Source organism: Marmota monax, unplaced genomic scaffold (genome assembly GCF_021218885.2).
Source record: "Marmota monax isolate L192 unplaced genomic scaffold, Marmota_monax_Labrador192_F-V1.1 WCK01_AAM20220418_F8-fsc00027, whole genome shotgun sequence".
NCBI lineage: Eukaryota > Metazoa > Chordata > Mammalia > Rodentia > Sciuridae > Marmota > Marmota monax.
Window position 1 is genome coordinate 11,172,210 of NW_026694617.1, and position 25,569 is coordinate 11,197,778.

General features: G+C 36.1%; 1 protein-coding gene across 8 annotated transcripts in view; it reads right to left on the minus strand.

Annotated features, from left to right (window-relative positions):
- Positions 1 to 25,569, minus strand: part of Cadps2 (calcium dependent secretion activator 2) — a 521,519-nt gene that overhangs the window by 69,633 nt on the left and 426,317 nt on the right. For all 8 annotated transcript variants that reach the window (XM_046422408.2, XM_046422403.2, XM_046422402.2 and 5 more), the window contains 2 exons: positions 17,368 to 17,471; positions 6,130 to 6,286 (listed from right to left, as the gene is read on the minus strand). In XM_046422408.2, the coding sequence (XP_046278364.1) occupies positions 6,130 to 6,286; positions 17,368 to 17,471 (261 nt within the window). The remainder of the gene's footprint in view (positions 1 to 6,129; positions 6,287 to 17,367; positions 17,472 to 25,569) is intronic.

Below are 25,569 nucleotides of genomic sequence, written 5' to 3' on the forward strand. Positions count from 1 at the left end.
GGCACTCAATAAATGTGTGTTTGTTGCATATATCAATAAAAATCCACCTCATAAGGAAACTGAAAGCAACACATTAATTTTAAGCAGAATAGAAAACACATGGGATTTTATATTTCCTTTAATGAAAAATTTGATAGGTAATTTTATATAGTTTAGTACCATTTAATGTATACTTTAATTACCAGAGTAACCTCCTAAAATCTCATCCAGCTCTCCTTTTTCCTTTAGGGGCCTTGTTTAAAATGCATAGATTAATATATATATATATATATATATATATATATATATATATATATATATACACACACACACATACACACACACACACACACACATATATATATATATACACACATATATGAATATCTAGGGAGAATAAATGATAAGGGATGAGAGAGCAGATAGTATAGTTTCTTATAAAAACTATACTATGATAAATTCAAATGCAACAAATCCATGCTTAAAACTCTGATGAAAAACTTCATAGGATGCTATACACATTGACTTACACACTACATGTACGATCAAATGCACTATAGTCAGGGGCATGTTTGTATCTTCCATAGATTTTATGACTTGCAAGGGCAGACAATTTCTTATTTACCCATGTGTCTGCAAGGTGCCTGGGATTTGTAAATTGTTGGCATTCAGCACCTGTTTCTTATGGGATTGATTTAGGAAGAAGTCAATATAAATTTTAACCAATGTTTAGGGTGAAGATAAAGAAATCTCATAGTATAGAAGTTCTCATATTGCCTTTTATAATATTATTTAATTTTAAAGCTGGATGCAAAAATCAGTAATTTCACTACATCTATACATTGTCTTCCGATCTTTGGGGTTATGCCCTACAATACCTAACTCCTTTAATGGGAACAACTGAGCACAGTTGTATAAAATATCAACAGCTCTCAAGTGTGGGGTTCTTGATGCCCATGGTCTTCAGAAGTTGTAAATGTACTGTGAAAGACACAGAGGCATTTTAGTGATTATTATCTTTCAGCCACTAAACCCAAAGAAAATTAAAAAAGCAGATTTAAATTGAATCAAATGTCTATAAGTAGTAAAGAAATGAGTTGTATTATGGAATTCAATTGAGGAGAAAAGGCTAGTGCTTTGTGGCTTTTCTGTCTTATTCTGATCGGTAAAACAAATTCAAATGTACAATTTTGAATTCAATCACGTTTGATGATGAAAGTTAAATACATTTTCACATTTTGCTGGTCATGCCATGATTTGTAAAAGTTCCTATCTATAACATTCTGCTGGTGCGAAGTCTCGCCATTATCTGAAAGCTACGCCTTTCTGCACTGTCCCCAGTATATGTATACACAGAGGTATCTATAAACACCCATCCGTGAGTTTCTGATGCACAGCTCATTTAAGCACTGGAGGTGGGATAACGTGTAGGTGTCAGCCCTCCATATTTCAAAGCTTGAAGATTAACCTAATATACAATACGGTGACCTAACAGTTCTTCATTTGAAAGAAATCTGAAAAATAATCTCTGATACAGCCTAAGTGTGAGAATAACCCAGCGGGATTTCCACCTCTTCATTTCTTAATGAGTTTTTTGATAATGAGAGGTGACTTTGCCAGTCACTCTGGGCTCTATTATGGCTAATTTGACTCCACTTCACTCTCCTTGTTAATTATTAACACTAGCCTTTTTATCCTCATGAGACCACATTCCAATTTTTTCCTTTTTAGATTTTTATAAGCCCATCTTTATGAAGGTGAAAGTCTTGGAGAACAGGTTTTCACTTAGTGTAGAGCCTGAACATTTATTATTCGTTTAGGCAGAGACGCTGTGACATTGATTATATACGCACGGGTGTTCTTCGGGATGGCTTTAATGTGCTAGCAATGTGAAAAGGCTGTTAATTAAAGAAGAAGCACTGTGGTATTTTTCACTTGGGAATCAGTTCCCAATAGAATGGTCATTTGCCACTTGCTAGCATATCCACAGATTAAAAGGTGACTAGCTCCAAGGGTTTGCCTTTCAGTCGTGCTGAAAGAAATCATTTGTGCCATTTGCAGATGGCTTTCATTTGTCAGAAGCGGTCACTTGCCATTTCTATTCTCAGGACAATTGTGGAAAAATAGCATGCCAGGGTAGACTCTATTTGTGCTCGCTTTCTAGCCGTTTAGTATAATTTAACTATCATGCTAATTGCTTCATTATGAAAACATTTATTTTTCCTTGATTTTAATACACCTCTCTTTCAAAATTGTTTCCTTACCATTTAAAGTGATTGCCCATCTAATTATCTCTTTAGCTGGCGGGGAGTGGGTAGGACCAAAGGAAGCAGGGTGGAAGGCAAGCTGGAGCTTGGTGAGTTCTGGCCAGAAACAAGGGAGCCTGAGTTTGTTTTCATCATCGGTCTTGCTTTGGGAATCAGTGAGTGAGGCTGTGAGGGGTGGGAGGTTGGGGACAATTGCTAAAAGTGTGGTGCAGCTGGCACTCTTCCCTTGAGGAAAACCATCCTTCATCTCCAAGGGTTCTTAGAGCTACGACTTTCCCTAATCACCACTAACTGTAAGGAAAGACACACGCCCCACATATAATGTTTTGTTTTTTTTTTTCCTTTTTAAAATAGTAAACCAAATTTGATGGCTTGAGTTCCTCTCCCTCCTAATTGGTTCAATCTTGTCACTGATGTTGCCTAACATGTATGCTGAGGCAGTGCATACCTTTATCTGATCCTTTCGGCACTCTTTAACTCTATGCCCTATAAATATTTCCTGAGTTAAAAATATAAGTTCACAAAGAATTTCCTGTTCCTTAGAAATGCTCTATCATTTTATAAATGTCCCTAGAATCTGCTTTTGTTACTGTGGGATGAAACTGAGCTAGAGGCCAAGTGATCAGACTCCAATCTATGTCCTCAATTCCCTGTTGGCCAACCCTGCCCAGGCTCAGGGCCACTTAGAAACTTAAGTTTCCTCAGTTGAAAAATGAAGAGGCTTAAGATCTCCTCCACACCCTAAATGAAAACGTCTATTTTAAAATATCAAAGCATAAAGATTTTAATAAAAGAAAAATGGTAAATAACCTGTGGCAGCATCTGAATTATTCATTTAAAAAATCCTCAGCTACAAAGTTTTCAAGCAACAAATAAAGCACAAATTCTAATTAATATCTCCATTAATTTAAGGGGTCTTAGTAATTTTAAATTTTGGAAAAGCAAACATAAGACTAATTATTTAATACTATAATAACATTAATTGCTAATTATTTATTAATAATAAGTCACAATCATTTAAGATCTATATATAATTAGCAGCATACCTTGCTTGAGACTCTCTCTCTCTCTCTGTCTCTCTATGAGGCTTACATCTATGTAACTAAACACTGTTATTCAGCAAATTATCTCCCTTTCCAAGACTGGACATTCAAATCTCTCTCTCTCTCTCTAGTACCCCTGGCTAGTTTAAGCTATATTTAAGCAGGATTTGGACTATAACTTTAATTAGGTCGATATGGCAAAAATTGTGATACCCTGGCTTTCATGCAAAGATCTATTCTCAAGGCACATGGTGGGGGAGGGGGTGTGTGGCTAAAAAAAAAAAAATAGACACTCAGTGTTTTCCCACAGATTTCTAAAAGGATGATTTGGAGATAGCCGAGGTTGACACTGAATATTTGAACTCAATCTCCATCTGAGTATTAAGGAATGTAAAAAAAAATATAGTTATTAACAATATTCTTCATTTCATCAAGGGTGATAGTAACAGCTAGAAAAATTATGTTTACCAACTACTGAGATAGTGCTTAGTGGTCTTGGTTTTGGAAAGGAACTTGTGAGTTTGGGATAAAAGTTACTGCATCCTATTTCAATTCCCCAGATCACACTGTGTTCCCAGTACCAAAAGGAAATTATGGCACTGGGGAACATTTCTATTTATCTCACTACATGGAGGAGCTGTTTTCTTCAGAAATAATTGATGTTTTTAAAAATCTGTTAATCACTACAAAATCAAAGCCAAGATCTAGCCTTCTCCTTCCAAATGGACAGGTCTCAAAAGAGAGCAGTAATAAATGTGTCTTATTCTGAATGAGAATTATACAACATAATAGCACAGAATGAAACTTTACACATTCAGTAGTTAATGATGTGGAAATGTTTAAAACAGGAGCAGAAAAAAGAAGCTCTTATGAGGGCTGGGGTTGTGGCTCAGTGATAGAGCACTTGCCTAGCATGCATAAGGCACTGGGCTCCATCACCAGCACCACATTAAGAAAAAAAAAAAAAAAAAAACAACTTAATAAACAAAATAAAGGTATGTGTCCATCTGCAACTTAAAATATTTTTTTAAAAGAAGCTCTTGTAAATGAACTATTTTTAAAACTAGCAGAAAATTAAAATTTTGTGGTTCAGTATTGCTATCTCCTAAAATTTGTACTTATAATACAAGAATTCTTCTTAAAAATACACAAAAAGTTAATACATTGGAGCTCTAGTAGTGAATCCCCAAGAAAATTTCTAAGAAATCTACAAAAAGTTTTGCTTTCTCTATAAGACAAATTCTAATATTTTGAGTAAGTTAAATGATTCATCATCTTTACTAACTACCTAACTGTGAACATTAATAAATTCTCCTGTTTTAATAACCCCGTGTAAGATGACTAAAAGTCTCAAGACAAAATTTAGACCAAAAACTCATGATATCTACAATGTTTATTTAGCATCTATTATGTATGAATTATCATTTTATTTAATCCTCACCACCAATGACCCTGTAGATGCTGTCACTTTCCTTCTTTTACAAATGAAGAGCCTAAAGCTTAGAGAGGTTAAGCTATTGTCAAAGGTCAAGTAGTAAGTGGCAAAGAAATGTCAATCTGTTTGGCGCCAAAGCCCATGTTATTAATTACTATAACACGATGCCTCTCTTACCAGGATAAAGGTTCTTAACCTGGTCAAAGTCCTGGGATGTCCATGGGGAGTACACCATTATACACAATTTCACCTCTCAAAGGGACAAGCAACCAAAGAAAGGTAAGAAACACTGTATGAGGGTGAACAAAACCAATATAGTTACATATATGTGTGTGTGTTTATTTATTTATTTAAAAGACAACTGTAAAAATATAGATTTAGGTTTAAAATATAGTAGTGACCTTTGGGGAAGAAAATAGCAAAAAATTTGGATTTTTAACACATATAAGAATGTAAAAGTATAAACGGTGTGATCCTGGGAGACCAAGAAAAGATTTGGGTTAAAAAAAAGATGGGCAGAAGAACTGCCCCTTTCAATGGAGTGTGGGTGGTTCAGGTGACCTGGTGAGCACTGTGCTCTTCATAGTGCCAAGTTCTAAAGCTACACTACTGATAAAGGGAGTGAGGGCTATCCCAATGGTGATAAGAATGGTAGCCAACAAGAATTGGAATGGATAAGAAAACCTGATAAGTGAGGATGATTTACAAGGTATGGGACATGTGGGCTGGAGAAGAAAATCCACAACAGAAGACCACTGTATTGATCAAGGAGAATAAGCTAGAACCAGAAGTTAGGAGTAGGTGGAATTCAACTTGGTCTATAATGTACTGGCTGCTAGACCACCTGCCAGAGTATCTGTAAACGTTTTTATTGCATTGGGATAAAGGTCTGAATAGAGAACCTTTAAATTTTCTTTATTTTAAATGAGCAAGTTGCATCACACAGGAGAATTTTATTATCATCTAAGGAGTCTGAGGAGATAAATTCACTACCAGCCAGAAGCAATGCTATAGTGCATGTTTGTAGATGCCTCAACAGAATAATTTTTAGGATGCTGACAAATTTCAAAGGTGTCTGCGAGAGATATAAGTATGTTCAAGAACTCTAGAAGTGCCAATATTATTGTAGATTTCTAGTTCACATACTGCAATGCAAAGGGTGCCTAGTTAAGTCCTTAATGAATGCTGGAGGGTGGGAATAAGAGGAACCTAAGAGCTCAGGAACAATGTGGCAGCATTCCTGTCTCCCCCAGACCATGATATAACCAGAGAGTCTGAGCCTACATTAATGCTACCCATGTCAACTCTTCCTGGGCCCGTGTAAGGGCTCTGTAAATACACATACACATTCATGACACTCCCCAACCCTTCCCACTTCACATACAAAAGAAAATCAAGTGCTCACTGTCATTTCTGAGGAAATTATTAAGCAGTTGGAAAAGAGGAAAACTATCCCAGGAATCTTGTGGTTGAGCCTCCAGTGCGGTATCCATATCTACTGTGAATAAAGCCCAAAATTTCTCTGCATGCTCAGCCAATAAATCAGGCCACCAGGCAAATGCCTATAAAAGGATAAAGAAATAAAGCAGAAACAGATAATTTGTTAGAAACACATGCAAACTCCTTAGCACTTGAACAAAAACAATGACAAAGAAAATGTAATAGTTTTAAAAGGTGAGAAAAAATTTTATAGATTCACATATTTAAACATTTAACACCGATGAATAAAATATGAAGTCTAAAAAAATTAAAATGTACAATGACAATGTTTATTGTTTTATAAAACAACTACATGTATAAGAGAATAAATGCAACTTAATGAATTATAAATTTATAATGTAAAACAAAACAAAATTCCTTTTATAATTTAAACATAACTACTATGAGTGTTTCGGTTTATTTGTTTCTAATAATTTCTTTTAGATATAAACATTAACATATTTGTCATCATAATCTTATAATAATTTGCTTTTATTTTACTTTTAATAACAGCAAAATACTCTGCTGTAGGGATATACTGTTATTTATTTAATCATTTTCCTAGCAAGACTGCTTTTTCCAAAGATTTGCAACTTTCAATGATACTGCTATAAATATCTTTAACTCTTTATGTTTAATAATAATTATTTCCTTATGATAAACTTCTAAAAATTACTGGATTAAAGGGCATTGTAGAGACTTACACATTGCAAAAGCTCTCCAGGAAAAATGTTTACTCCCATTATTTTTCCATACAGCAGCTGGTCATCATTTTATGAATCATTTAAAAATGTAAACAGGATCACACCATTTCTCTGCTTAAAACCCATTTTTAGCTTCCTAATGCACTTATTATAATAAAAATTAAAACCCTTAAATACCTTCCCCAAAATATTATCTCCCTGCTCCAGGTCTAAAATACACTTTTATAGTGAGGATTTCCCCACCCTCCAGATAACTAGTATCTTTATTTCATAGGACATGACTACATATGTGAATGTTTTATGTCTGTCTCTTAGACTATAAGAACAGTATGTGTATATATTCTATGTCACTTTCTACTCTGTTAGGAACTTTATTGTGCATTTTAGGTAATAGAAATAATCACTTTTAAAAATGTCTGCTGTTTTTTTTTTTTGAATGATAAAAAATATATATATTTTGTAATTTTTAGGGCCTGTTGATCACTAGTCAATACTTAAAAATAGAGGCAATTAAGATCTTATAGGGAAAAAAGATGATATGTAACATGCCATTTTTGGTTGAGGAAGGTGGTTATTTGATTGCATTTTTTTTTTAATTTTTTATTGTGGGTTGTTCAAAACATTACAAATTTCTTGACATATCATATTCCACACTTTGATTCAAGTGCGTTATGAACTCCCACCTTCACCCCATACACAGATTGCAGAATCACATCAGTTACACATCCATTGATTTACATATTGCCATACTAGTGTCTGTTGTGCTCCGCTGCCTTTCCCATCCTCCACCCTCCCCCCTCCCCACCTCTCCCCTCCCCTCCCCTCCTCTCTCTCTACCCCCTCCACTGTATAACCCTGAGGGTCTCCTTCCATTACCATGCAATTTCCCTTCTCTCTCCTTTTCCCTCCCACCTCTCATCCCTGTTAAATGTTAATCTTCTTCTCCTGCTCTTCTTCCCTACTCTGATCTTAGTTACTCTCCTTATATCAAAGAAGACATTTGGCATTTGTTTTTTAGGGATTGGCTAGCTTCACTTAGCATAATCTGCTCTAATGCCATCCATTTCCCTGTAAATTCTATGATTTTGTCATTTTTTAATGCAGAGTAATACTCCATTGTGTATAAATGCCACATTTTTTTTATCCATTCGTCTATTGAAGGGCATCTAGGTTGGTTCCACAGTCTTGCTATTGTGAACTGTGCTGCTATGAACATCGATGTAGCAGTGTCCCTGTAGCATGCTCTTTTTAGGTCTTTAGGGAATAGACCAAGAAGGGGAATAGCTGGGTCAAATGGTGGTTCCATTCCCAGCTTTCCAAGAAGTCTCCATACTGCTTTCCAAATTGGCTGCACCAATTTGCAGTCCCACCAGCAATGTACAAGTGTACCCTTTTCCCCACATCCTCGCCAGCACTTGTTGTTGTTTGACTTCATAATGGCTGCCAATCTTACTGGAGTGAGATGGTATCTTAGGGTGGTTTTGATTTGCATTTCTCTGACAGCTAGAGATGTTGAGCATTTTTTCATGTACTTGTTGATTGACTGTATGTAATGTCTGCTGTTTTGATGGGGGAAAATAATATTTAGCTTTTAGATAGTTCTTGAAAATAATGGGGACTTCTCTGGTTTCTGTTTTGCTTCACTTTGTGTCCCTCTAATTACAAAAGAGTTTAACAATTCTTCATACTATTAAGTACCATTGCTAATACTGTTCTTGCTGAATCGTTTTTCAGATCTTTCCCCATTTTTCTCTTGAGCTGTCATAACTTTTAACAATGTCATAATAATTTTAGGCAATGATCAATGTCATTTTAGGCAATGTCATAATCTTTTAACCAAATTACTAGAAAACATACGCACTTCTGTGATACAGATATTTTCATTATTCTCCCAATTAATTTTTTTCACTGAAAAAAAGATTTAAAATATTGGAAGAGCCCACATATATTTTCAAGCTTCATTTAATTTATTCAAGAATAAATTAAATAGAATAAATTAAATTATACAGGAAGAGACAAACAATAGAACAGTGGATTACAAAAATTTGATACACCATTTTTTAAAAAAACTTTTAAAATAAACATGGTCTTAAAGGCCATAATAATGATATATTAATAAAAATTGCCCCTTAACTAATTAGTAAATGGAAATAGAAGCAAAGGCTGACTTGAAGAAGAAATATGTAGTATAAATAATAGACTTGAGAGTTATGGTCATTTTAATGTCTAACTCAATGATAAGCATGTAAATATAAAAACTTGTTGGGAATGGTATGCCCCATGTACACTGAGCCTATTGTTCTTTGCAAGTATTATTTTTGGATATTTTTTGGTTAAATATTTACCAGGATAGATATCTGACAAAAATAAAAATAAAATGACATACATGATTTCATTTCTATATCTTGTTCCTGCCTTTGAGAGCTGTATGGGTGACCAAGAAAAGAACTTGAGATTCCTCATTGAATAGAGCAGTATAGAAACCCTAGTAAAAAATGCAGTATTGCAGAGAGACCTTTTCAAAATATCACTTTCGGTTCACAGCCAATACTTTTGTAGAAGGTTAAAATGAAGAAAATAACAGTCATGTTAGGTCAGGATTGTTTTAAGACTCTAAGGAAAATTTCCAAAGCTCATTTTAAAGCTAATTTGGAAATCAGAGCATGGGTGGGGAATAAAATATAACTTTAAAAAAAAAGACTCAAGGTTTAGCTATCAACTAAAAAATTTCATTATGTTTTGCAGAAGTACATACTTATATATCCAATTCACTCCTAATGAAGCTGTTCCTGATGAATATAAGCCAATCTATGATGAATGCCACTTGTTCAGATGATGCCTGGAGGAAGCTATTATCAATACTATTTCTTAAAATCAAAGCAAGAGTTGCAGTGACCCTGAGAACACCAGATCAGTTCTAAACCCATCCCTTCTGCCTGGTTGCCATCCCATTTGGTGGCAGTGATCCCACCCTAGGTTAGTAGCAAGAAGAGAGGCTGTATGATTTCCTTCCTAGGGTACCACTTCTTGGGAGATGGCAGAGGTTCAACAGCATCAGGGCTTCTTCAAGTAGGAGAAAACACTTCTGAGAAATGCATCTGTCAGTAGGACACCAATCAAAAGTTGTGATTATCCAGTTTAAAGCTACTGGCTCTAATGCTAAGTCACTAAACAGTGTAAATGTGATCACAGATGCAGTAGGCAATGCTTAATTTACTTAAGGAAATACAAGAGATAAATCTTGTATAATGAAAATAACATGTGGCAGGCTAATAATACTTTGAAAGCCTGGTCTGTTTATGAAATATAGTAAAAAATACTGGTAGGTAAGAATGAACACTTAACCTAGAAGTAAAGTACAAGCTTTTGAACAAATAGTGAGACTTGAGTAGTTGGAGGTAGGGTCATCAGTTCTCTGAGTGGATTTCTAAAAATTTTCTCATTTTCAAATTGGCAACAACAATACTTACCCTCACCTCCCCCAGAGTTTTTGATGTGAAAATCAAATCAACATGAAAATTCCTTGCTGTACAAATGTAAACAAATATTGCTATCAGTTATTACAAAAATGTGTTGAAATTCATACATAGATCTTATAACATGAGTTTATGTGTTTTAACAAATAATGTTCAATATCATGTGAATAGTTTAGAACAGCACCTGGCACATAGAAAAGTTTTATGAACACTGTCTGGTTTTATTCTTCAAACAACCCCTTCAGGTAGCTGATATAATTATCCTTATTTTATATATTAGCAACTTGCCAACATCTTATGATTGGTAGGTGAGAGGACAATGATTGAATCCAGATCAGCTGGAGTCTAGACAGCAAGATTTCTCAAACATATAACTTCTTCTTAAGTAACTACATATGGCACACTGGCTATTATCCATCTATCAATCATCCATGTTTAGCAGATCAGAACACTGATAACGTCCTTTGATTTCTTATAAGAAATATCTATTATGGTCTGATTTTTAAAAAATATTTTTTTTTCAGTTGTAGATGGACAAAATACCTTTATTTTGTTTATTTTTATGTGGTGCTGGGATAGAACCCAGTGCCTCAGTAAGTGCTCCATCACTGAGCCACAACCCCAGCCCATCTATTATGGTCTGATTTTTTTTAAATTTATTTTTTAGTTGTAGGTCGACACAATACCTTTATTTCATTTTTTTAATGTGTTGCTGAGGATCAAACCCAGTGCCTCACACATGCTAGGCAAAGGCTCTACCTCTGAGCCACAACCCTAGCCCTGATGGTCTGATTTTGAAAGTATAATTTTCTAGTTTCTCTGAAGTCTCAGGCTTTGGATTTCTTTTATCCTCAAATATAGTAAAAATATAGCGACTCTGGATGCTGAGACAAGAGGATTGCAAATTTGAGGTCAGCCTTAGTAACTTAACGAGGCCCTACCTCAAATTTTAAAAATATTTTTAAAAAGGGTTTGGAATATAGGTCAGTGATTAAGTGCCTCTGGGTTCAATCCCCAGTAATTCTCCCCCTGTAAAAATAAAACATGAAAGGGAAGGTAGCTGTATGAATGAGCAAAAACAATGAACCTAATTTTGAAACATATTTCATGCTACTTTCCCCTCCAAAATGAGATGAGTTTGAAATCCTAGAATTTGTAGATGATCCTAAAACTCTGGAAATAAGCAAGTGTCCAGGGTATATTCCACATAGACATACAAATACTCAGATGCAGTACAATGTGATGCTGGAAGGCCACATTCTAGGACTATTTAAAGTCTTTGAAGAGGTCAGTAGGATGGACTAAGACATTTTGGGTGAAAAACTACTATCAACCTAATTACTAGTTCTATTTATTTTTTACAATAGTTTTGATTTGCTGTATATTGATTATCTCCCTGAAAATTAGGTTCACATAAAATATAAAGAGCTGAAAATGTTTCAGAACATATGTAAGTATTGCTCTCACTCTTACATACTTAAAAATGAAATGCCAGGAATAAATTTGACCAAAGAGGTGAAAAATCTATACAAGGAAAACTATAAAACATTGATAACAGAAATTAAAGAAGACATAAAGAAATGGTAAGGCATCCTGTGTTCATGAATTGGGGAAACCAATATTATTAAAATTCCATAGTACCAAAGCCATCTATAGATTCAATGTAATCCCTATTGGAATGCCAATGGCTTTCTTCATGAAAAAAAAAATCCTAAAATTCATATGGAACTACAAAATACCCCAAATTGATAAAGCAATCTTGAGCAAAAAGAAAGCAGGAGTCACTGCACTGTTTGACTTTTAAAATACATTATGAAGCAATAGTAATTGTTATAACATGGTACTGGCATGAGAGAGGGGGGGAGAGGGAGAGAGGGGCAGATAGACCGACAAAAGGAATAGAATGAGAGCTTAGAACTAAATCACAAACCTACAGTTAACTCATCTTCAACAAAAGTGCTGAGAACACATTGAAGAAAGGGAAAGTTTTATTTTCCAATAAATAGTACTGGGAAAATTGGATATCCACATGCAGAAGAATGAAACTAGACCCATGTTTCTTATCAGTTTTTTTTTTTTAAACTCAAAATGTATTAATGACATAAATGTAAGATACAAAACTATTAGATAAAGCTATGGAGCTATAAGAAGAAAACATAGAGGAAACATTTCAGGACACTGGAATGGGCAAAGGTTTTTTTGATAATCCTTTAAAAAATTACAGAAAAAAAAGGCCAAAACTGACAAATGAGATTTTAACAAACTAAAAAGCTTTTGCACGGCAAAAGCAACAATCGAGGGAGTGAAGAGACAACTGACAGAATGGGAGAAAATAATTCAAACCGTATAACTGACAACTGGTTAATATACAGAATATACAAGGAAGTCAAACAGCTTTGTATTAAAAATAAATAATCTGATGGCAATAGACCTCAATAGGTATTCCTCACAGAAGACAAATGGATAACAGGTATATGAACAAATGTTCAACACCATTAATCACCAGGGGAATTCAAATCAAAACCAGATTGAAAACAAAAACAAAATCCCCACTCCCAGTTAGAATGGCTCTTAACACCAAGATAACAAATATTGGTAAAGATGTGGAGAAATGGGAACATTTGTACACTGTTAATGAGAAAATAAACTTGAGCAGCTATTATGGAAAACAGTATAAAGGTTCCTCAAAAACTGAAAACTATTATGAAATGTAGCAGTCCCACTACTGGGTAGTTTCCAAAGGAAATGACATTAGTCTGTCAAAAAGACACCTGCACCCCCATGTTCACTGCAGCATTGTACACAAAGCCAAGATAGGGAAACAACCAAAGTGTCCATCAACTAATGGATGGATCAAGGGAATGGAACATACACACAACAGGATATGAATCAGCTACAAAAAGGATGGAATCCTTTCATTTATGACAAGGATGGACTAGAAGTCGTTGTTAAGTGAAATAAGCCAGGCATAGAGAGGGAAACCCTGCATGAGCTCACTCATATGTGGAATCTGAAGAAGTGGATCTCATTGCAGCCAAGAGGTTGATCCATGGGCACTAAGGTATAGTTAGATAACAGAAAAGAGCTCTGGTGTGCTATTGCATAGTAGGGTGACTATACATAATGATAATGTAGTAAACATTTTTCAAAGAAGCTAGAAGAAAGAATTTGGATGTTTTCACCACAAAGCAATGACAAACATTTCAGGAGATAGATGTATTTACCCTGATTTTACATTACACAATGTGTTAATATATTGAGCTATCACATGATACATAATAAATATATCTAATGCTTATGTATCAGTTAAAAATAAAAAAAAATAATAAAAACACATAATAATTACTAAATTTTTAACAAACACCTTTGATAGAGCAAATTATGCCCTTGTAATTTCTTTGGAGAGTCCTGCAAATGGAGTTCTACTGTATACCCTCTCATTAGAAGTAGATAGTAAGTAGATTTCATTCATGGCCAATCTTTTGTATAATCGTTAGTTTGAACATATTCCCTAGTCATGAATGCCAGCGGAGAGAAATAAGGACATAAATTAGCAAAAACAAATGGAAAAAAATCAAATACCTTTTCTCTTTATGTTTGAATTCATTCAGAAGCTAAATTTGGTTCAAATACAGATGTGTCTGTTATTGAGTACATAAGCACAAATATGTGTGTTCATGCTTAAGTCTTCTTCCTGTTCCAGCTCTGCTGCTGGAGCAGCTTGGGACAGAGCCAGTTGAAGTACAGGATCAATCAGGGCTGGGGCTGTAGCTCAGTGGTAGAGTGTTTACCTAGAGATGAGTGAGGCACTGGGTTTGATCCTTAAAACCACATAAAAACAACAACAAAAAAAATTAAATTATTTTTTTTAAATCACCCATCTGCAGAGAACTGAGAGAAGTCTACACTGTACCTGCCAAATTACTCCCAAACCACCTTGACTATGGTGCTATCATATGGTGAATGACATTATATTTAAAATCTTTTAGGAACCCTAAATCAAAATTTTGCTATAACAATAAACACCCAAAGCAGAAATTTGAGCTGCGTTCATACTCATCTTGTTCCTTTTCTTGCCTGACTACTTATACTCTCAACACTCTGAGAATCCTGACATTTGCCAGAGAACAAGGGAGAAATGACAGAATGGAAGAGGATGGCTCCAGGCTGGCACTGGAATCCTCTCTGCGTTTTCATCTCTGCTATGATGCTGTGTGTCAAATCTGTCAGCAGAATCAGGCAGGATGACCACTCCAGCCATTCCACTTAAATGGGAAAAGCACAATGAGGTTTATTTGAAAATACCTGTGTCTAAAGTCTGGCCTAGGTTTTCTCCCAGTTACTAATCACCTGTGCATACCTGGCAAGTTGCTCAACCTTTCTGGATCTATTTTCTTGTTGGATAAATGATGTGTGTGGAGGGAGCATGCTGATGAGAGCCAACAGCTTCCCTAGTGGGCACTGGGACTCCCTAGCATTGTCAGAGTGAGTGGCTTTTAGATGCAAAGCTGTCAGATCAGTTTGCCTGAAGTTTCTGGTCAGACATGGTCTGACTGAAATGTAGAGACAGTCTAGAAGATTTTCTGGAAAGGAGCTTAAACCATCTAAGAAGGAAACATAAGAATTCTAAAGAAAACACTGAGAGGAGAGGTCGAGAGGCTTTCAGAGAGAAGGGAAAACTGCTTTCTAAAGTAAGTTACTGACAAAGATCCAAAGGACAGGAAGCCTGCTTAACGGAGAAATTGTTGAAGGACACAAACAACCTCTTAGCCCTGTCAAGTAAACTGCCACTGTGCAGAGAAGGAAAATGAAAAGAATGGAGCGACACACAGCCACTTGAAGTTCTCCTCAAAGGCAGATAAGTTAACCTCCCCCAAGGGAGGGGAGCCAGGTGCTCTTTCATGGAGGAAAGAAACTAGCTCAGTGTGGAGTGCAGTCCACCAATTCACTTTGGAAATGACTCTGGGGTTACACCAATTCACTCTCCAGTAGTGCTCAGATAAAAAGTTAGATCTGGTTTAAAGGATTGAAAAAAGACAGAAATCAAAGTCACAAACCCAAGCCAAAATATCAAAATCTGTTTTGTTGTGCTTTACTTAGATGGTCAGCAGTAATTATGCCCATGATTGTGACTAAGGTCCATTTACCAAGAGTGTAGCAAAGATTAAATTATGGCTGTTTAAAGAAAAAAACAGCTTTTAGTTCTAAGGAAAGGACTAAGTTAGCTTTAAAATTAGTAGCATCAGAGTGGGTCCTCTCTTAAATTCACATGAAAGAATTATACCATGCTAGAAGAACAGTGGAACCAATTTTACTCACCTCTCTTCCCTGAGGGATCCCAAGAATTTGGAAGCATAGTGGAATAGAAAAATGCCAGTGTTACAAAGCATTTTAAAAAGGAGACATGACAACAGTTCTGTATTTAAGCATTAAGTAGGATGATGTTATAAGTGTCTCTTTCAATTGTATTTTTTGTGGATTAAAAAATAAATAACATTTTAATTGTGTTTGATAGGTTATACTGCAGCATGCATTCTCAGAGACTGCACAGAGTATATTAAATAACATTTAATTTTTAATTTCTATAAATGGTATCTGAGGGACCTGTTTAGCTGACATATATACTGCATTTGGATTTTTTTTTTAATTTAGAAAGGCCCAGTACTCTGATGATAATGCCTTTTAACAAAAGACAAAGACAAAACATACATATATTTTATCACATAATCATTTTCATTGTAACATAGCAATGGTACTAGCTTAGAAAAGATCCTCCTGGGAATTCATTTCAAATTATTGAAGCAGCTGTTTCTTCAGTTTAAAATAAAATATCCATAACAAGTTCACACATGACAGATGCAAGCTAAAAACTAGATTCCACAGTGTGAGCTAAAAGCAGATGTTTTGAATGATCATATTTATAACCAGATACAATAAATCTTAGTTACCTATGGTAAGTTTTCATGAATCCTCTTTTCCAAGAATTTGCTTAAAATATAGATCCTGTAGTTTCTTGAATTTTTGGATCTAGATATAAATACTCTGTAGATTCATATATATCTGGTCTTTTCCCCTCTTGTTCATTCTTGTGCTTCCTCCAGAATAAAGCACTATTAGGGCACTGAAGTTTATTACATTTATTCGGTCCTATTCATTTCCCCCACCAGAAGCAAAAGTCAGGAAATCATTTTGTTTTTGTAAATAAACACACAATCATTAGAAAGGCTTAGAATATAAGCTGTTTGCATGGAGAAAAAACACTCCAGAACTGTAATGAATATTAATATGGAATTAGAACTTTAGAATCATAAACAATGAAGTTTAATGAAAATTTAAAGTTTGATGATCAGAGGAGAATAATCAACTATAATTATGAATGTTTGCTATTTGATTTTCCCTTAAAACTTATCACAGATTATCCTTTTTAATTTTGATTAACTTACACTTCTAAACTAAAGTGATCACAGCATGGGGTCAAAGCAAACAATTTGGCCTCACAAGATGGGATTGTGTTCCAGCTTTGCTTAATAATTTTTCTTTTCTTTTCTTTCTTTTTTTTTTTTGGTGATACCGGGGGATGGAACCCAGAGGCACTGAGTTTTTATATCCCCAGCCCTTTTTAAAAAGTCTTTTATTTTGAGACAGTTCTCATTAAGTTGCTGAGGCTGCCCTCAAACTCACAATCCTTCTGCCTCAGCCTCCAGAGTCACTCTTCCATCCAGTTTCATTATATTCTTTTAGGCATTTTGAGACAGATTCTGTAAGTTCTTCTAAGATTGTTTTCAGAAATAGATATGAAATTGTATACATATACAACTATAGTATATGTATGCTTTATGATGTATAGAAATTATATTTGTGGGAAATTCACATATGCTCTCAGTTTTCTCAAGGTGAATGGCTAGCTGTGTATCACTGGGCTACTTTCTCAGTACTTCTGCCACTATGAGAGAGCCTTCCTTATAGCTTTAAACCAGTCATCACCTCCAAATGATGCTCTTCATTCTGCTGTAAGACTTCTATGCAGAGCTCTGCTAGATGAAGAACCTCTTCCAGCTTCCTAGCAGGAGTTGCCTGGTTCATGGTCTCTACATAAAAAAGAAAAAACAAAAACATAATGTTACCTTGAAAAATACAAAGGGAAACATATTCTAAGATGTAATGATGAGGCTGCAGTATTGAAATAGAATGAGAAAGCATACTTTTGAGAAATAAGGGATGCAAGAAACACAATTGAATACATTATATTTTAAAAACCCAGTTCACCAGATTGTAGAAAATATTTCACCCACAAAGCAATCACAGGGATCTGTAAGTGCTTTGCCATTTAGTACATAAGAACTAACAGGTGCAACAGCACATTAGATGCTCAACTTCTGCAACAAACAAGTTATAATTCTCCTCAAGGTCAGAAACACAAAGAGAGCAGATACCACAGTCTTTTCCTCTCTCTGTATTGTATTATCAATTCAATACCATTCTCACGAGATGAGTCATTCCTGGCATTAGCAAAACCCAGGCTTTTTTGTTGCTATTTAAATTCCCAGCTTGAATGTCTATAGTTCACATTGATCTTAAATTCAAGAAGTACAAAGTCACCTAAAACAACTCTGACAGCCTGCAATTAACTGATTTCCTCTCCTGCTTCCCTGACACCATCCCACCCCACCTTCCAACTGTCAGGGGCAGGGGGATGGGGAAGGGCAGAAGCATTCTTTGAAGTTGAAAGTTCTTTCAGCATTAAGCCAAACTGGTGTAAAAAAGGACAGGCCACAATAAGATTAAGTATATGTACCTGAAATTCAGCAAAAGAGAAGGCAAAGTAGATGATTTCAAAGTACATCAAACTGGCAGAAATTAGATGTGCCCAGTGTAATGAAACAGTTTCAAGATTGAATACAAAGAACAGAATATTCAGTTAATAAAGATGAACCATTGTCTTATTCATTTTGTGTCGCTATAATAGAATACCTGATACTGGGTACTATAAAGAAAAGAGGTATATTTAGTTCATAGTTTTGAAGGCTTAAAGTCCAAGATTGGGTAGCCCTGTTTGGCCTCTAGTGAAAGCCTTTCTGGGTACACTATGATGTAGTGTACCCAGAAAAGATTACATGCAGAAAGAAACCAGTGTGTAGGGTTGCCTTGCTTTATAACAACCCACTCTTTTGAGAACTGATTCCAAGAACTAAGAGATCATTAATTCCTTCTGAGGCTGCTGTCACCATGATCCAATCACTGCACACTCATCTCTTAAAGATCTCACCACCTCAATGCTGCCATACTGGAGCCCAAGCTCCCTGCACATGAAACTTAGGGGGACATTTTCAGACCGTATCTAACAAGCCATACCCACTCTGTCTTAGTCTCATGGGCTCCATGAATCCTCTCTGTCCCATTAAAAAGACTGTATGGAGGGGAAATGAATTTTTCAGAAAAAGAATTTATTCTTTGGACCTTAGGAACCACATTTTTCTTTTCTTGTTTTTTTTTTTTCTTCCTGCAATAGATCTTTCCCCTCAATTTAATTCTCCTTTAAAATTCAGCCTTAAATTTTGAAGATTCTTGCATTTGCTCTGACCTAATTTGTTCTCAAGGGACACATTGTGATTCAGTGAAACACTACTTATGGTTGATGTTGGTCAGACAGTGTGGTGCATCTGGGATTTGTATCCCTGAATCTCCAAACCATGTACACATCCTACTAAATTCTCCTGCAAGATGGAGAGCCACAGCTCTTCTATGACAGGGATCAGAGAACATAATGGTTCTTTAGGAGAATCAGCCTTTCAGACACCAATTAGTTGAGTGTGCCTATAATTCTCTTAGCTGTGAGGAGTAGAAAGAAATATCACCAAGACCACAGCTTTCTAGGGCAGGGTTGGGAAACTGCAGAGGATTGCACTCACACCTGCTAAAGGAATATTCCAATAGATCTGGATTAAACAACTGAAGGCAGTATGCTCTGGCCTTCAGTGTTTCTCAGTTTGGAATACCATAATTAACTAACAAATCAAAATGGATTCATGATTTAGTATTTCTGCCCAGCCATAAATTGCTTCTGAAAACACCTTTTTGTGGAAATCTCTTATGAAAAATCTGAGTTACAGTTGCCTTAGAGGACACTATGTAGAGCTGCCTTGGTTCAGTGTAGCAGAATTGCAATTCTTTATTTCCCCCCCAAAATGCTATGTCCTCTTACTTCCAGGTCAATTTACTTTATTTTTTAGTTGACAGTAGTATAAGATGTGCCCTGATCTCAAAGCAAAACCCAGAAGCCAACTTTAAGTATCCTTAGACATCAACTATAAAATTCTCCATCTCTTCCAAGGACATATCAACATCTTCAAACAACGGGGAGGTCAAGGGGGCTCATGACTTAGCACCACCACCTGTTCCACTTGGGGGAGGCTCCGGCTTTTTAATCAAGAAAACAAGATCCTCAAGAAAAGTTTGGGAACATATGAAGCAAACATATGGGTGATGAGAGAAATGGGAGATGACTGCAGAAAGCAAGTGGGCTTGGGGTGACATCAGAGGGAAGATAAGTCACAAAGGAGTAACAGATGACTTGGGTAAGAAGAAGGAGGGTTTCTAGAGAAGAGGAACTGTATGACAGATGAGGCGCATTGTAGAGGGAGGAGAAGATGACAACAGGTACAAATGTTACAGTTCCTTGAAAGCCACTGTCAGGCATCACCTGCCACTTCCCATATGTTAGCCCACTGTTTTTCCTAATATCTTTTTTTAAAATCAATATAAATAACAGATAAGGACACACGTATAACAGAGATGAAATGCAACAGCTAAAAAGTAGTGAAAGGAAGACTTGAATTTCATGTGGCTTCTAATTGCTATGTCTTGTATTTACCTGGCTAGAGCAAGAATGTGCTGGGGAATAATGGGTGACCATGGTAGGCTTTAAGTAAGACTGGATGATTCTATTAATATATAGCTTAGTACAAATGTTTCTTAGCGGGGCCTCAGAATAAATAAAATTTTAGAAAAACATACTTGGTGTTGTGTGCAACAAGGCTCAGTGAGGTTATGTAGTATGGACCCTGGATGGGACCCCAACCGGTAGAGTGACAGGGGATGAAGGAGAAGGCAAAGATGCAAGAGACACTTTGAGGGAAGGATCAAAGTCATCCACAGATAGTCTTGAAGATTTCTTCAAGCTTAGAGAATCTATGCTGCTTATAAATTCTGGGCTATATCTACTGACTTTTATTATGTTAACATATTTACATATGTACACAATTTGTTTTTCACAAGGAGGGGTAAAGATGAAAGAATGAAAGAAAAATTTTATGTCATAAAAGAGGATCTTGTTTTTCACATACTTTAGCACATTGTTGACCAAATCCTCACACCCAATTTGAAACTTAAGGAATCAAGACTCTCATTACAGAGTCTCAGAGAGGCTGAAGCAGGTGACCAAGGTCATGCAGCTGCTGCCTAGGATGAGACTAAAATCTTACCTCTCAATGACTTGAGTTCTTTTTCATTTTCAATTCTCTAACAGGAATGACACACACATACCATCTCCTTAGCCACAACTAGGCAAAAATGGGAAAAAATTACAGAAACAATCTCAAAACTTATTTCTGTTTATGTATGAATGTTTCAAAACCATCTTTTTACATTTGATGTTATCTTAAATAAAAACTCTGGTGCATACTCCGTGTCCTAGGTGAAACTCAACTATAGTCTAAAACATTTTATTCCTCCTAGATTAGGTTTGCTGAGAGGATTAAAACTTTGTACTTGAATGTAATGGCCACTCTAGTACTTTAAATAAATAGTATTTTTATCACCCCTGGTGCTCATCATTTGACTACATCCAAGAAATCTAAAGCATTCCATAGTCGGGACTCTATTAGATAACAAGGTTATAGATAGCTCCATTCAAAAACTGATGCTATGAATATTTGAGAATTTCTCCTTAAGGTATTTTCTTTTGCTCTTTTAGTAACATTTCCATGGCATTACAGATGTTCTCTATATTCTTCAGGTTTCACACCAAGTTGCTGATTGTTGTAATACATTTCAAATAGTGACATTTAAAACAAATATGCCCAAAGCAGCAAGGTTTCATGATGAATTTCAATGCATTGCTCTTGGCTATGATCTTTTTTTCATTCTAAAACATTTTTAGTTTTCTATGATAACACTCATTGGCTCCCTAAAGCAATTCCTTTTAATTATACCTCTGTACATTTAAGAAGAGATCCCACTGGGGAAAAGGGAGAGAAGTGAGAATGTGTAGAGGACAGATTGTCTGCTTTGTTTTGGTAGGCTTTAGTTCTGCTCCAAGGCTTCAGAGAGGTGCAGGCTCCCAGCACATTCTCCTTGGCTGCCTCCCTTGCTGTAATTTCCTGTCAAGGTCCTCAGTGATGGATGCAAGATAATGCTCCTTGTGAAGGTTGCAAGGGGCGTGGGAAGATGACCAGTGAGATCACTTCAGTTCTTTTTTCTTCATGTTATAACGTGTAGAAATTTGTAATGCTTTTGACCTTAACTAAAAATATTTAGTTGACAAAGTTTGCATACCTTTAAAGTATGCATTATGATTTGATGTACTTTTTATTATGTAATAATTATCACAAATTAATTTTGATGAGAGATTTTAAGTGTTCTCAACACATATGCACAATGATCTTAACTTTTTATAGACTGCATCTGTACTTGTACTAAATAAGAAACAACATCTCAAGATGGCACTGACTGAAGGATTATACAATAATCCCACCCTAACGTGGCCCTGTCTTCTTTCCTTTCTTGCATGCAGGACATGATGATTTTCATGGGGAATATAAAAAAGTAATTCCTGCATTTGTATTCAGATTTCTAGTTTGGTTTTTCAACTGCCCAGATTTTGTGCCTTTGAATTTAATCAATGAATATTTATTTCATTTAAGGGGCTGTACTAGCAACTGAGTGGATACAGTGATGAACAAGATGAGATTTCTGACTTAAATGAATCTATATATCTCTCTCCATAATCAGACTTTATAGTAGAATATGGAACATACCACCCATTTTTGGCCCATATGAGGAAATTCTGTAATGAAGTCTGAACAGAGGGCCAATTAAATGCACTCAGCGTGCAATCACAGGGATTTTAGCTTGTAAGAAGTAAGACCAAAGATGAATCAACAGGAAGGCTTTAAATTGCTCATGCATATCCTGTGGAGTTCTTCAGAAAGAAATTATTTTAGTGGGTGAGTGTTTGAGTTTAGAAAGCGATCAGCAGTCCAACACAAAGTCTTTCCCTTTTTCATTCCTCACATGCAAAGAAAAACTTACTCCCTGTTGCTTCTTCCTCCCAACAAAAATCATATAGATGAGGAGAAATCCCTGGCATGATATAGCTGAGATGAGAGACATGAAAGATTTAAGGGGGACTGTAGGTTAGCTGGGCAGGGTGATATACACCTGTAGTTTCATCAATCCAAGAGGCTGAGGCAGAAGGATCACAAGTACAAGGCTAGCCTCAGCAACTTAGCGAGGCCCCTTCTCAAAATAAAAAGGAGTGGGGATATAGCTGTATGATAAAACACCCTTGGGTTCAATCTCAAGTATTATAAATAGATAGATAGATAGATAGATAGATAGATAAATAAGGACTCTAGGAATAACTTTGGAAGAAGTGTGAAAGAGGAGAAGGACATAAGGAAAATGATCACTATATAGTGAGGGGGTTAAAAGCAGGACTTCCTTTTGGAAAGAGATATTGCAATATGGAAGCATTAACCTGGGACACACTCTGAGCCATAAGCAGTCAGGTTTCTCCTTGACAGGTCAAAAAGAAGAAGGAAGTTGGGCCAAGGATGTGGCATCTGATTTCTTCTACCTGACATCCTCAAGATCATCCAGTGGCAGAGACTGTCAGCTGCTTGTCTGTGGACTGCTTATCTACCTACCCACAGATTACAGCTAAGAAAAGGAGGAATGAATCCCCTCCTCTTCCTCCAGTCTTCAGTGAACTGCATATGCTGCTCGGGGCAAATAAGCAATTTGCTCAAACTAGAGATAACAGAAAAGACAGGGTCTTAGCTATCTCCTCTGTGTAAGCTGCCTTCTGTCTATTCAGAAGCCATAGTCCCTTTAGGCCTCGTTTGCTGGCTCAGGCAATATTTCCTGGCTCCCTAGTCTGGATCCTAACTCTTTTCTAGTACTACTGCTTATTCATTTGTGTGATCCACACAGATGGCTCAGTTGGAAAGTCTAAATTCTCATTTAGGTTTTCTTATCCATCCTCCAGCTCCAGACAAAGCAACCTGGGGTAAGTGATATGGTGCCAGAGCCAAGGGCAGCCAGGCTCCCAGGAGTCTTTTCCTGGCCAGATCTTAATACTCATGAGCCTTCTTATCCCAAGAGGGAAGGAGGGCAGGTAATCAGACACTTTCTTCCCATTAAACCAAACTATTCCCTCCCCTGCCACCTGTCTATGATTTCTTTACAACTTGTGACTAGGTTAGATGATTTTGGGGGAACTTCCTGTATTTATTGACCTAGAGGGAACAGTATATAGCTTGCTAAGAAGACTGCTCCAAAAATCTGGGGGAGAGGCACTTCCTAAAACTCAACAGGGAATAAATACATTTGCTACGTTAACTGTGACTGATGAAAGAGAAGCAGGCCTCACTGATACTTTCTCTCACTGCACCCTAAATGATACCATGGTTCTATGAGTGCTGGGATATATATTGCTTTCATCAATGAATGGGGTATCTTCAGTATACATTTGCGGTTCTCAACTTCAGCGTGAATCAGAACCACCTGGAGGACTTGCTAAAGCACAAATTGCCTGGCATCACCTCCAGAGTTTCTGATTCAGCCTTCTTGGGTGAGACCCAAGAATTCGCATTTCAAATAAGTTGCCAGGTGATGTTCATGATGCTGGTCTAGAAAATGCACTTTGAGAAATATTAATGCTTAATGAAAAACAGAAGTAAAAACAAAGGTGACCTATGAAGACTTTATTCTTTAATGGAAATCAAGTTAGATCTTCGTAAAAACCTTATTTTAGGTATAAGATGACTGCAGATTCTGAATGAATTTCACATTTCTGTAGGGTTATCCAGATAGGATGTTGTTCCTACTTGGGCAATCCTATATGTATGAATGAACATAATTAATCTAAGATGGCAAGGCCTCCTGCAGTTTTTCAGAATCCAAGAGAATACTAATGTCACAGTTGTTTGAAAACAATAATTCTGTGGCTTTACTTCCACAGAGCCCTTTGGGACCAACTCATTTAATGACCCTGTCATTTAAAGCAACAGTTTCACTTAATATCTCCTTGGAATTAGCCATGCTAATGACACAGTGCTTTGCAATAATTGTTCTGTGGTCACAGTCACATTAACTACTTCACCAGGATTATCTTTCACATCAATAAATTCATTTTTAAGTCAATGGCCAACTGTGGAATAAAGGAGAATTTGCCACTGCAGTGTAGGCCTTTGGCAGCTGTACTGGGTCTAAACTGAGCAATCTCCATAAGACAACAGTAAGTAGTGACCCATGACTGACATGTGTCAACATATATGTGAGGTGAAAGTCAGTGACTGTGTGAAACTTTCTTTGGCAGGGAATTAGAAGCACATTTCCCTCTTAAGACTGTAAAATAAGGGATGATGGTGATAGAATTACACAGAAAAGATTACATGTGCCTACATATACAGAAATTAATATCCGTTTTATCTTTTGTTACAGACTTTTACAGTTACCTGACTTACAAGATATCCTGATTTGAGTTTTATTAAAGTTGTCTGTTTATTTGAGATCCTACTTCTCTCCAAGTCTGCAAAGCAGAAAATGGAAAATGTATCTCCTCAGTGTTGCTGGCTGCAAAGACTAAGAGGCCTGAAGGAGAAGAAAAAAAATCTATCTGTATACTTAGTTTTCTCTAGTTAGTTTTGAAAAAAAAAAAACAAAAAAACAAAACAGGTTGTATGATTCTAATGATAGCACACAATTTTCTACTGTGACTGCTAACTAATTTCATGACCAAAGTTTTTAAAAACTGGTCTTACACATGTGTATGAACACACACATTCCATAGCTGAAACGGGTAAGTGGTCCCTTCCCTTGTATGTTGCTCTTTGTACATACTTGCAGCCATTTCTCCCAAACATAACTCAAATTCAGGCAATGAAAATTACCAGAGTCATCTAA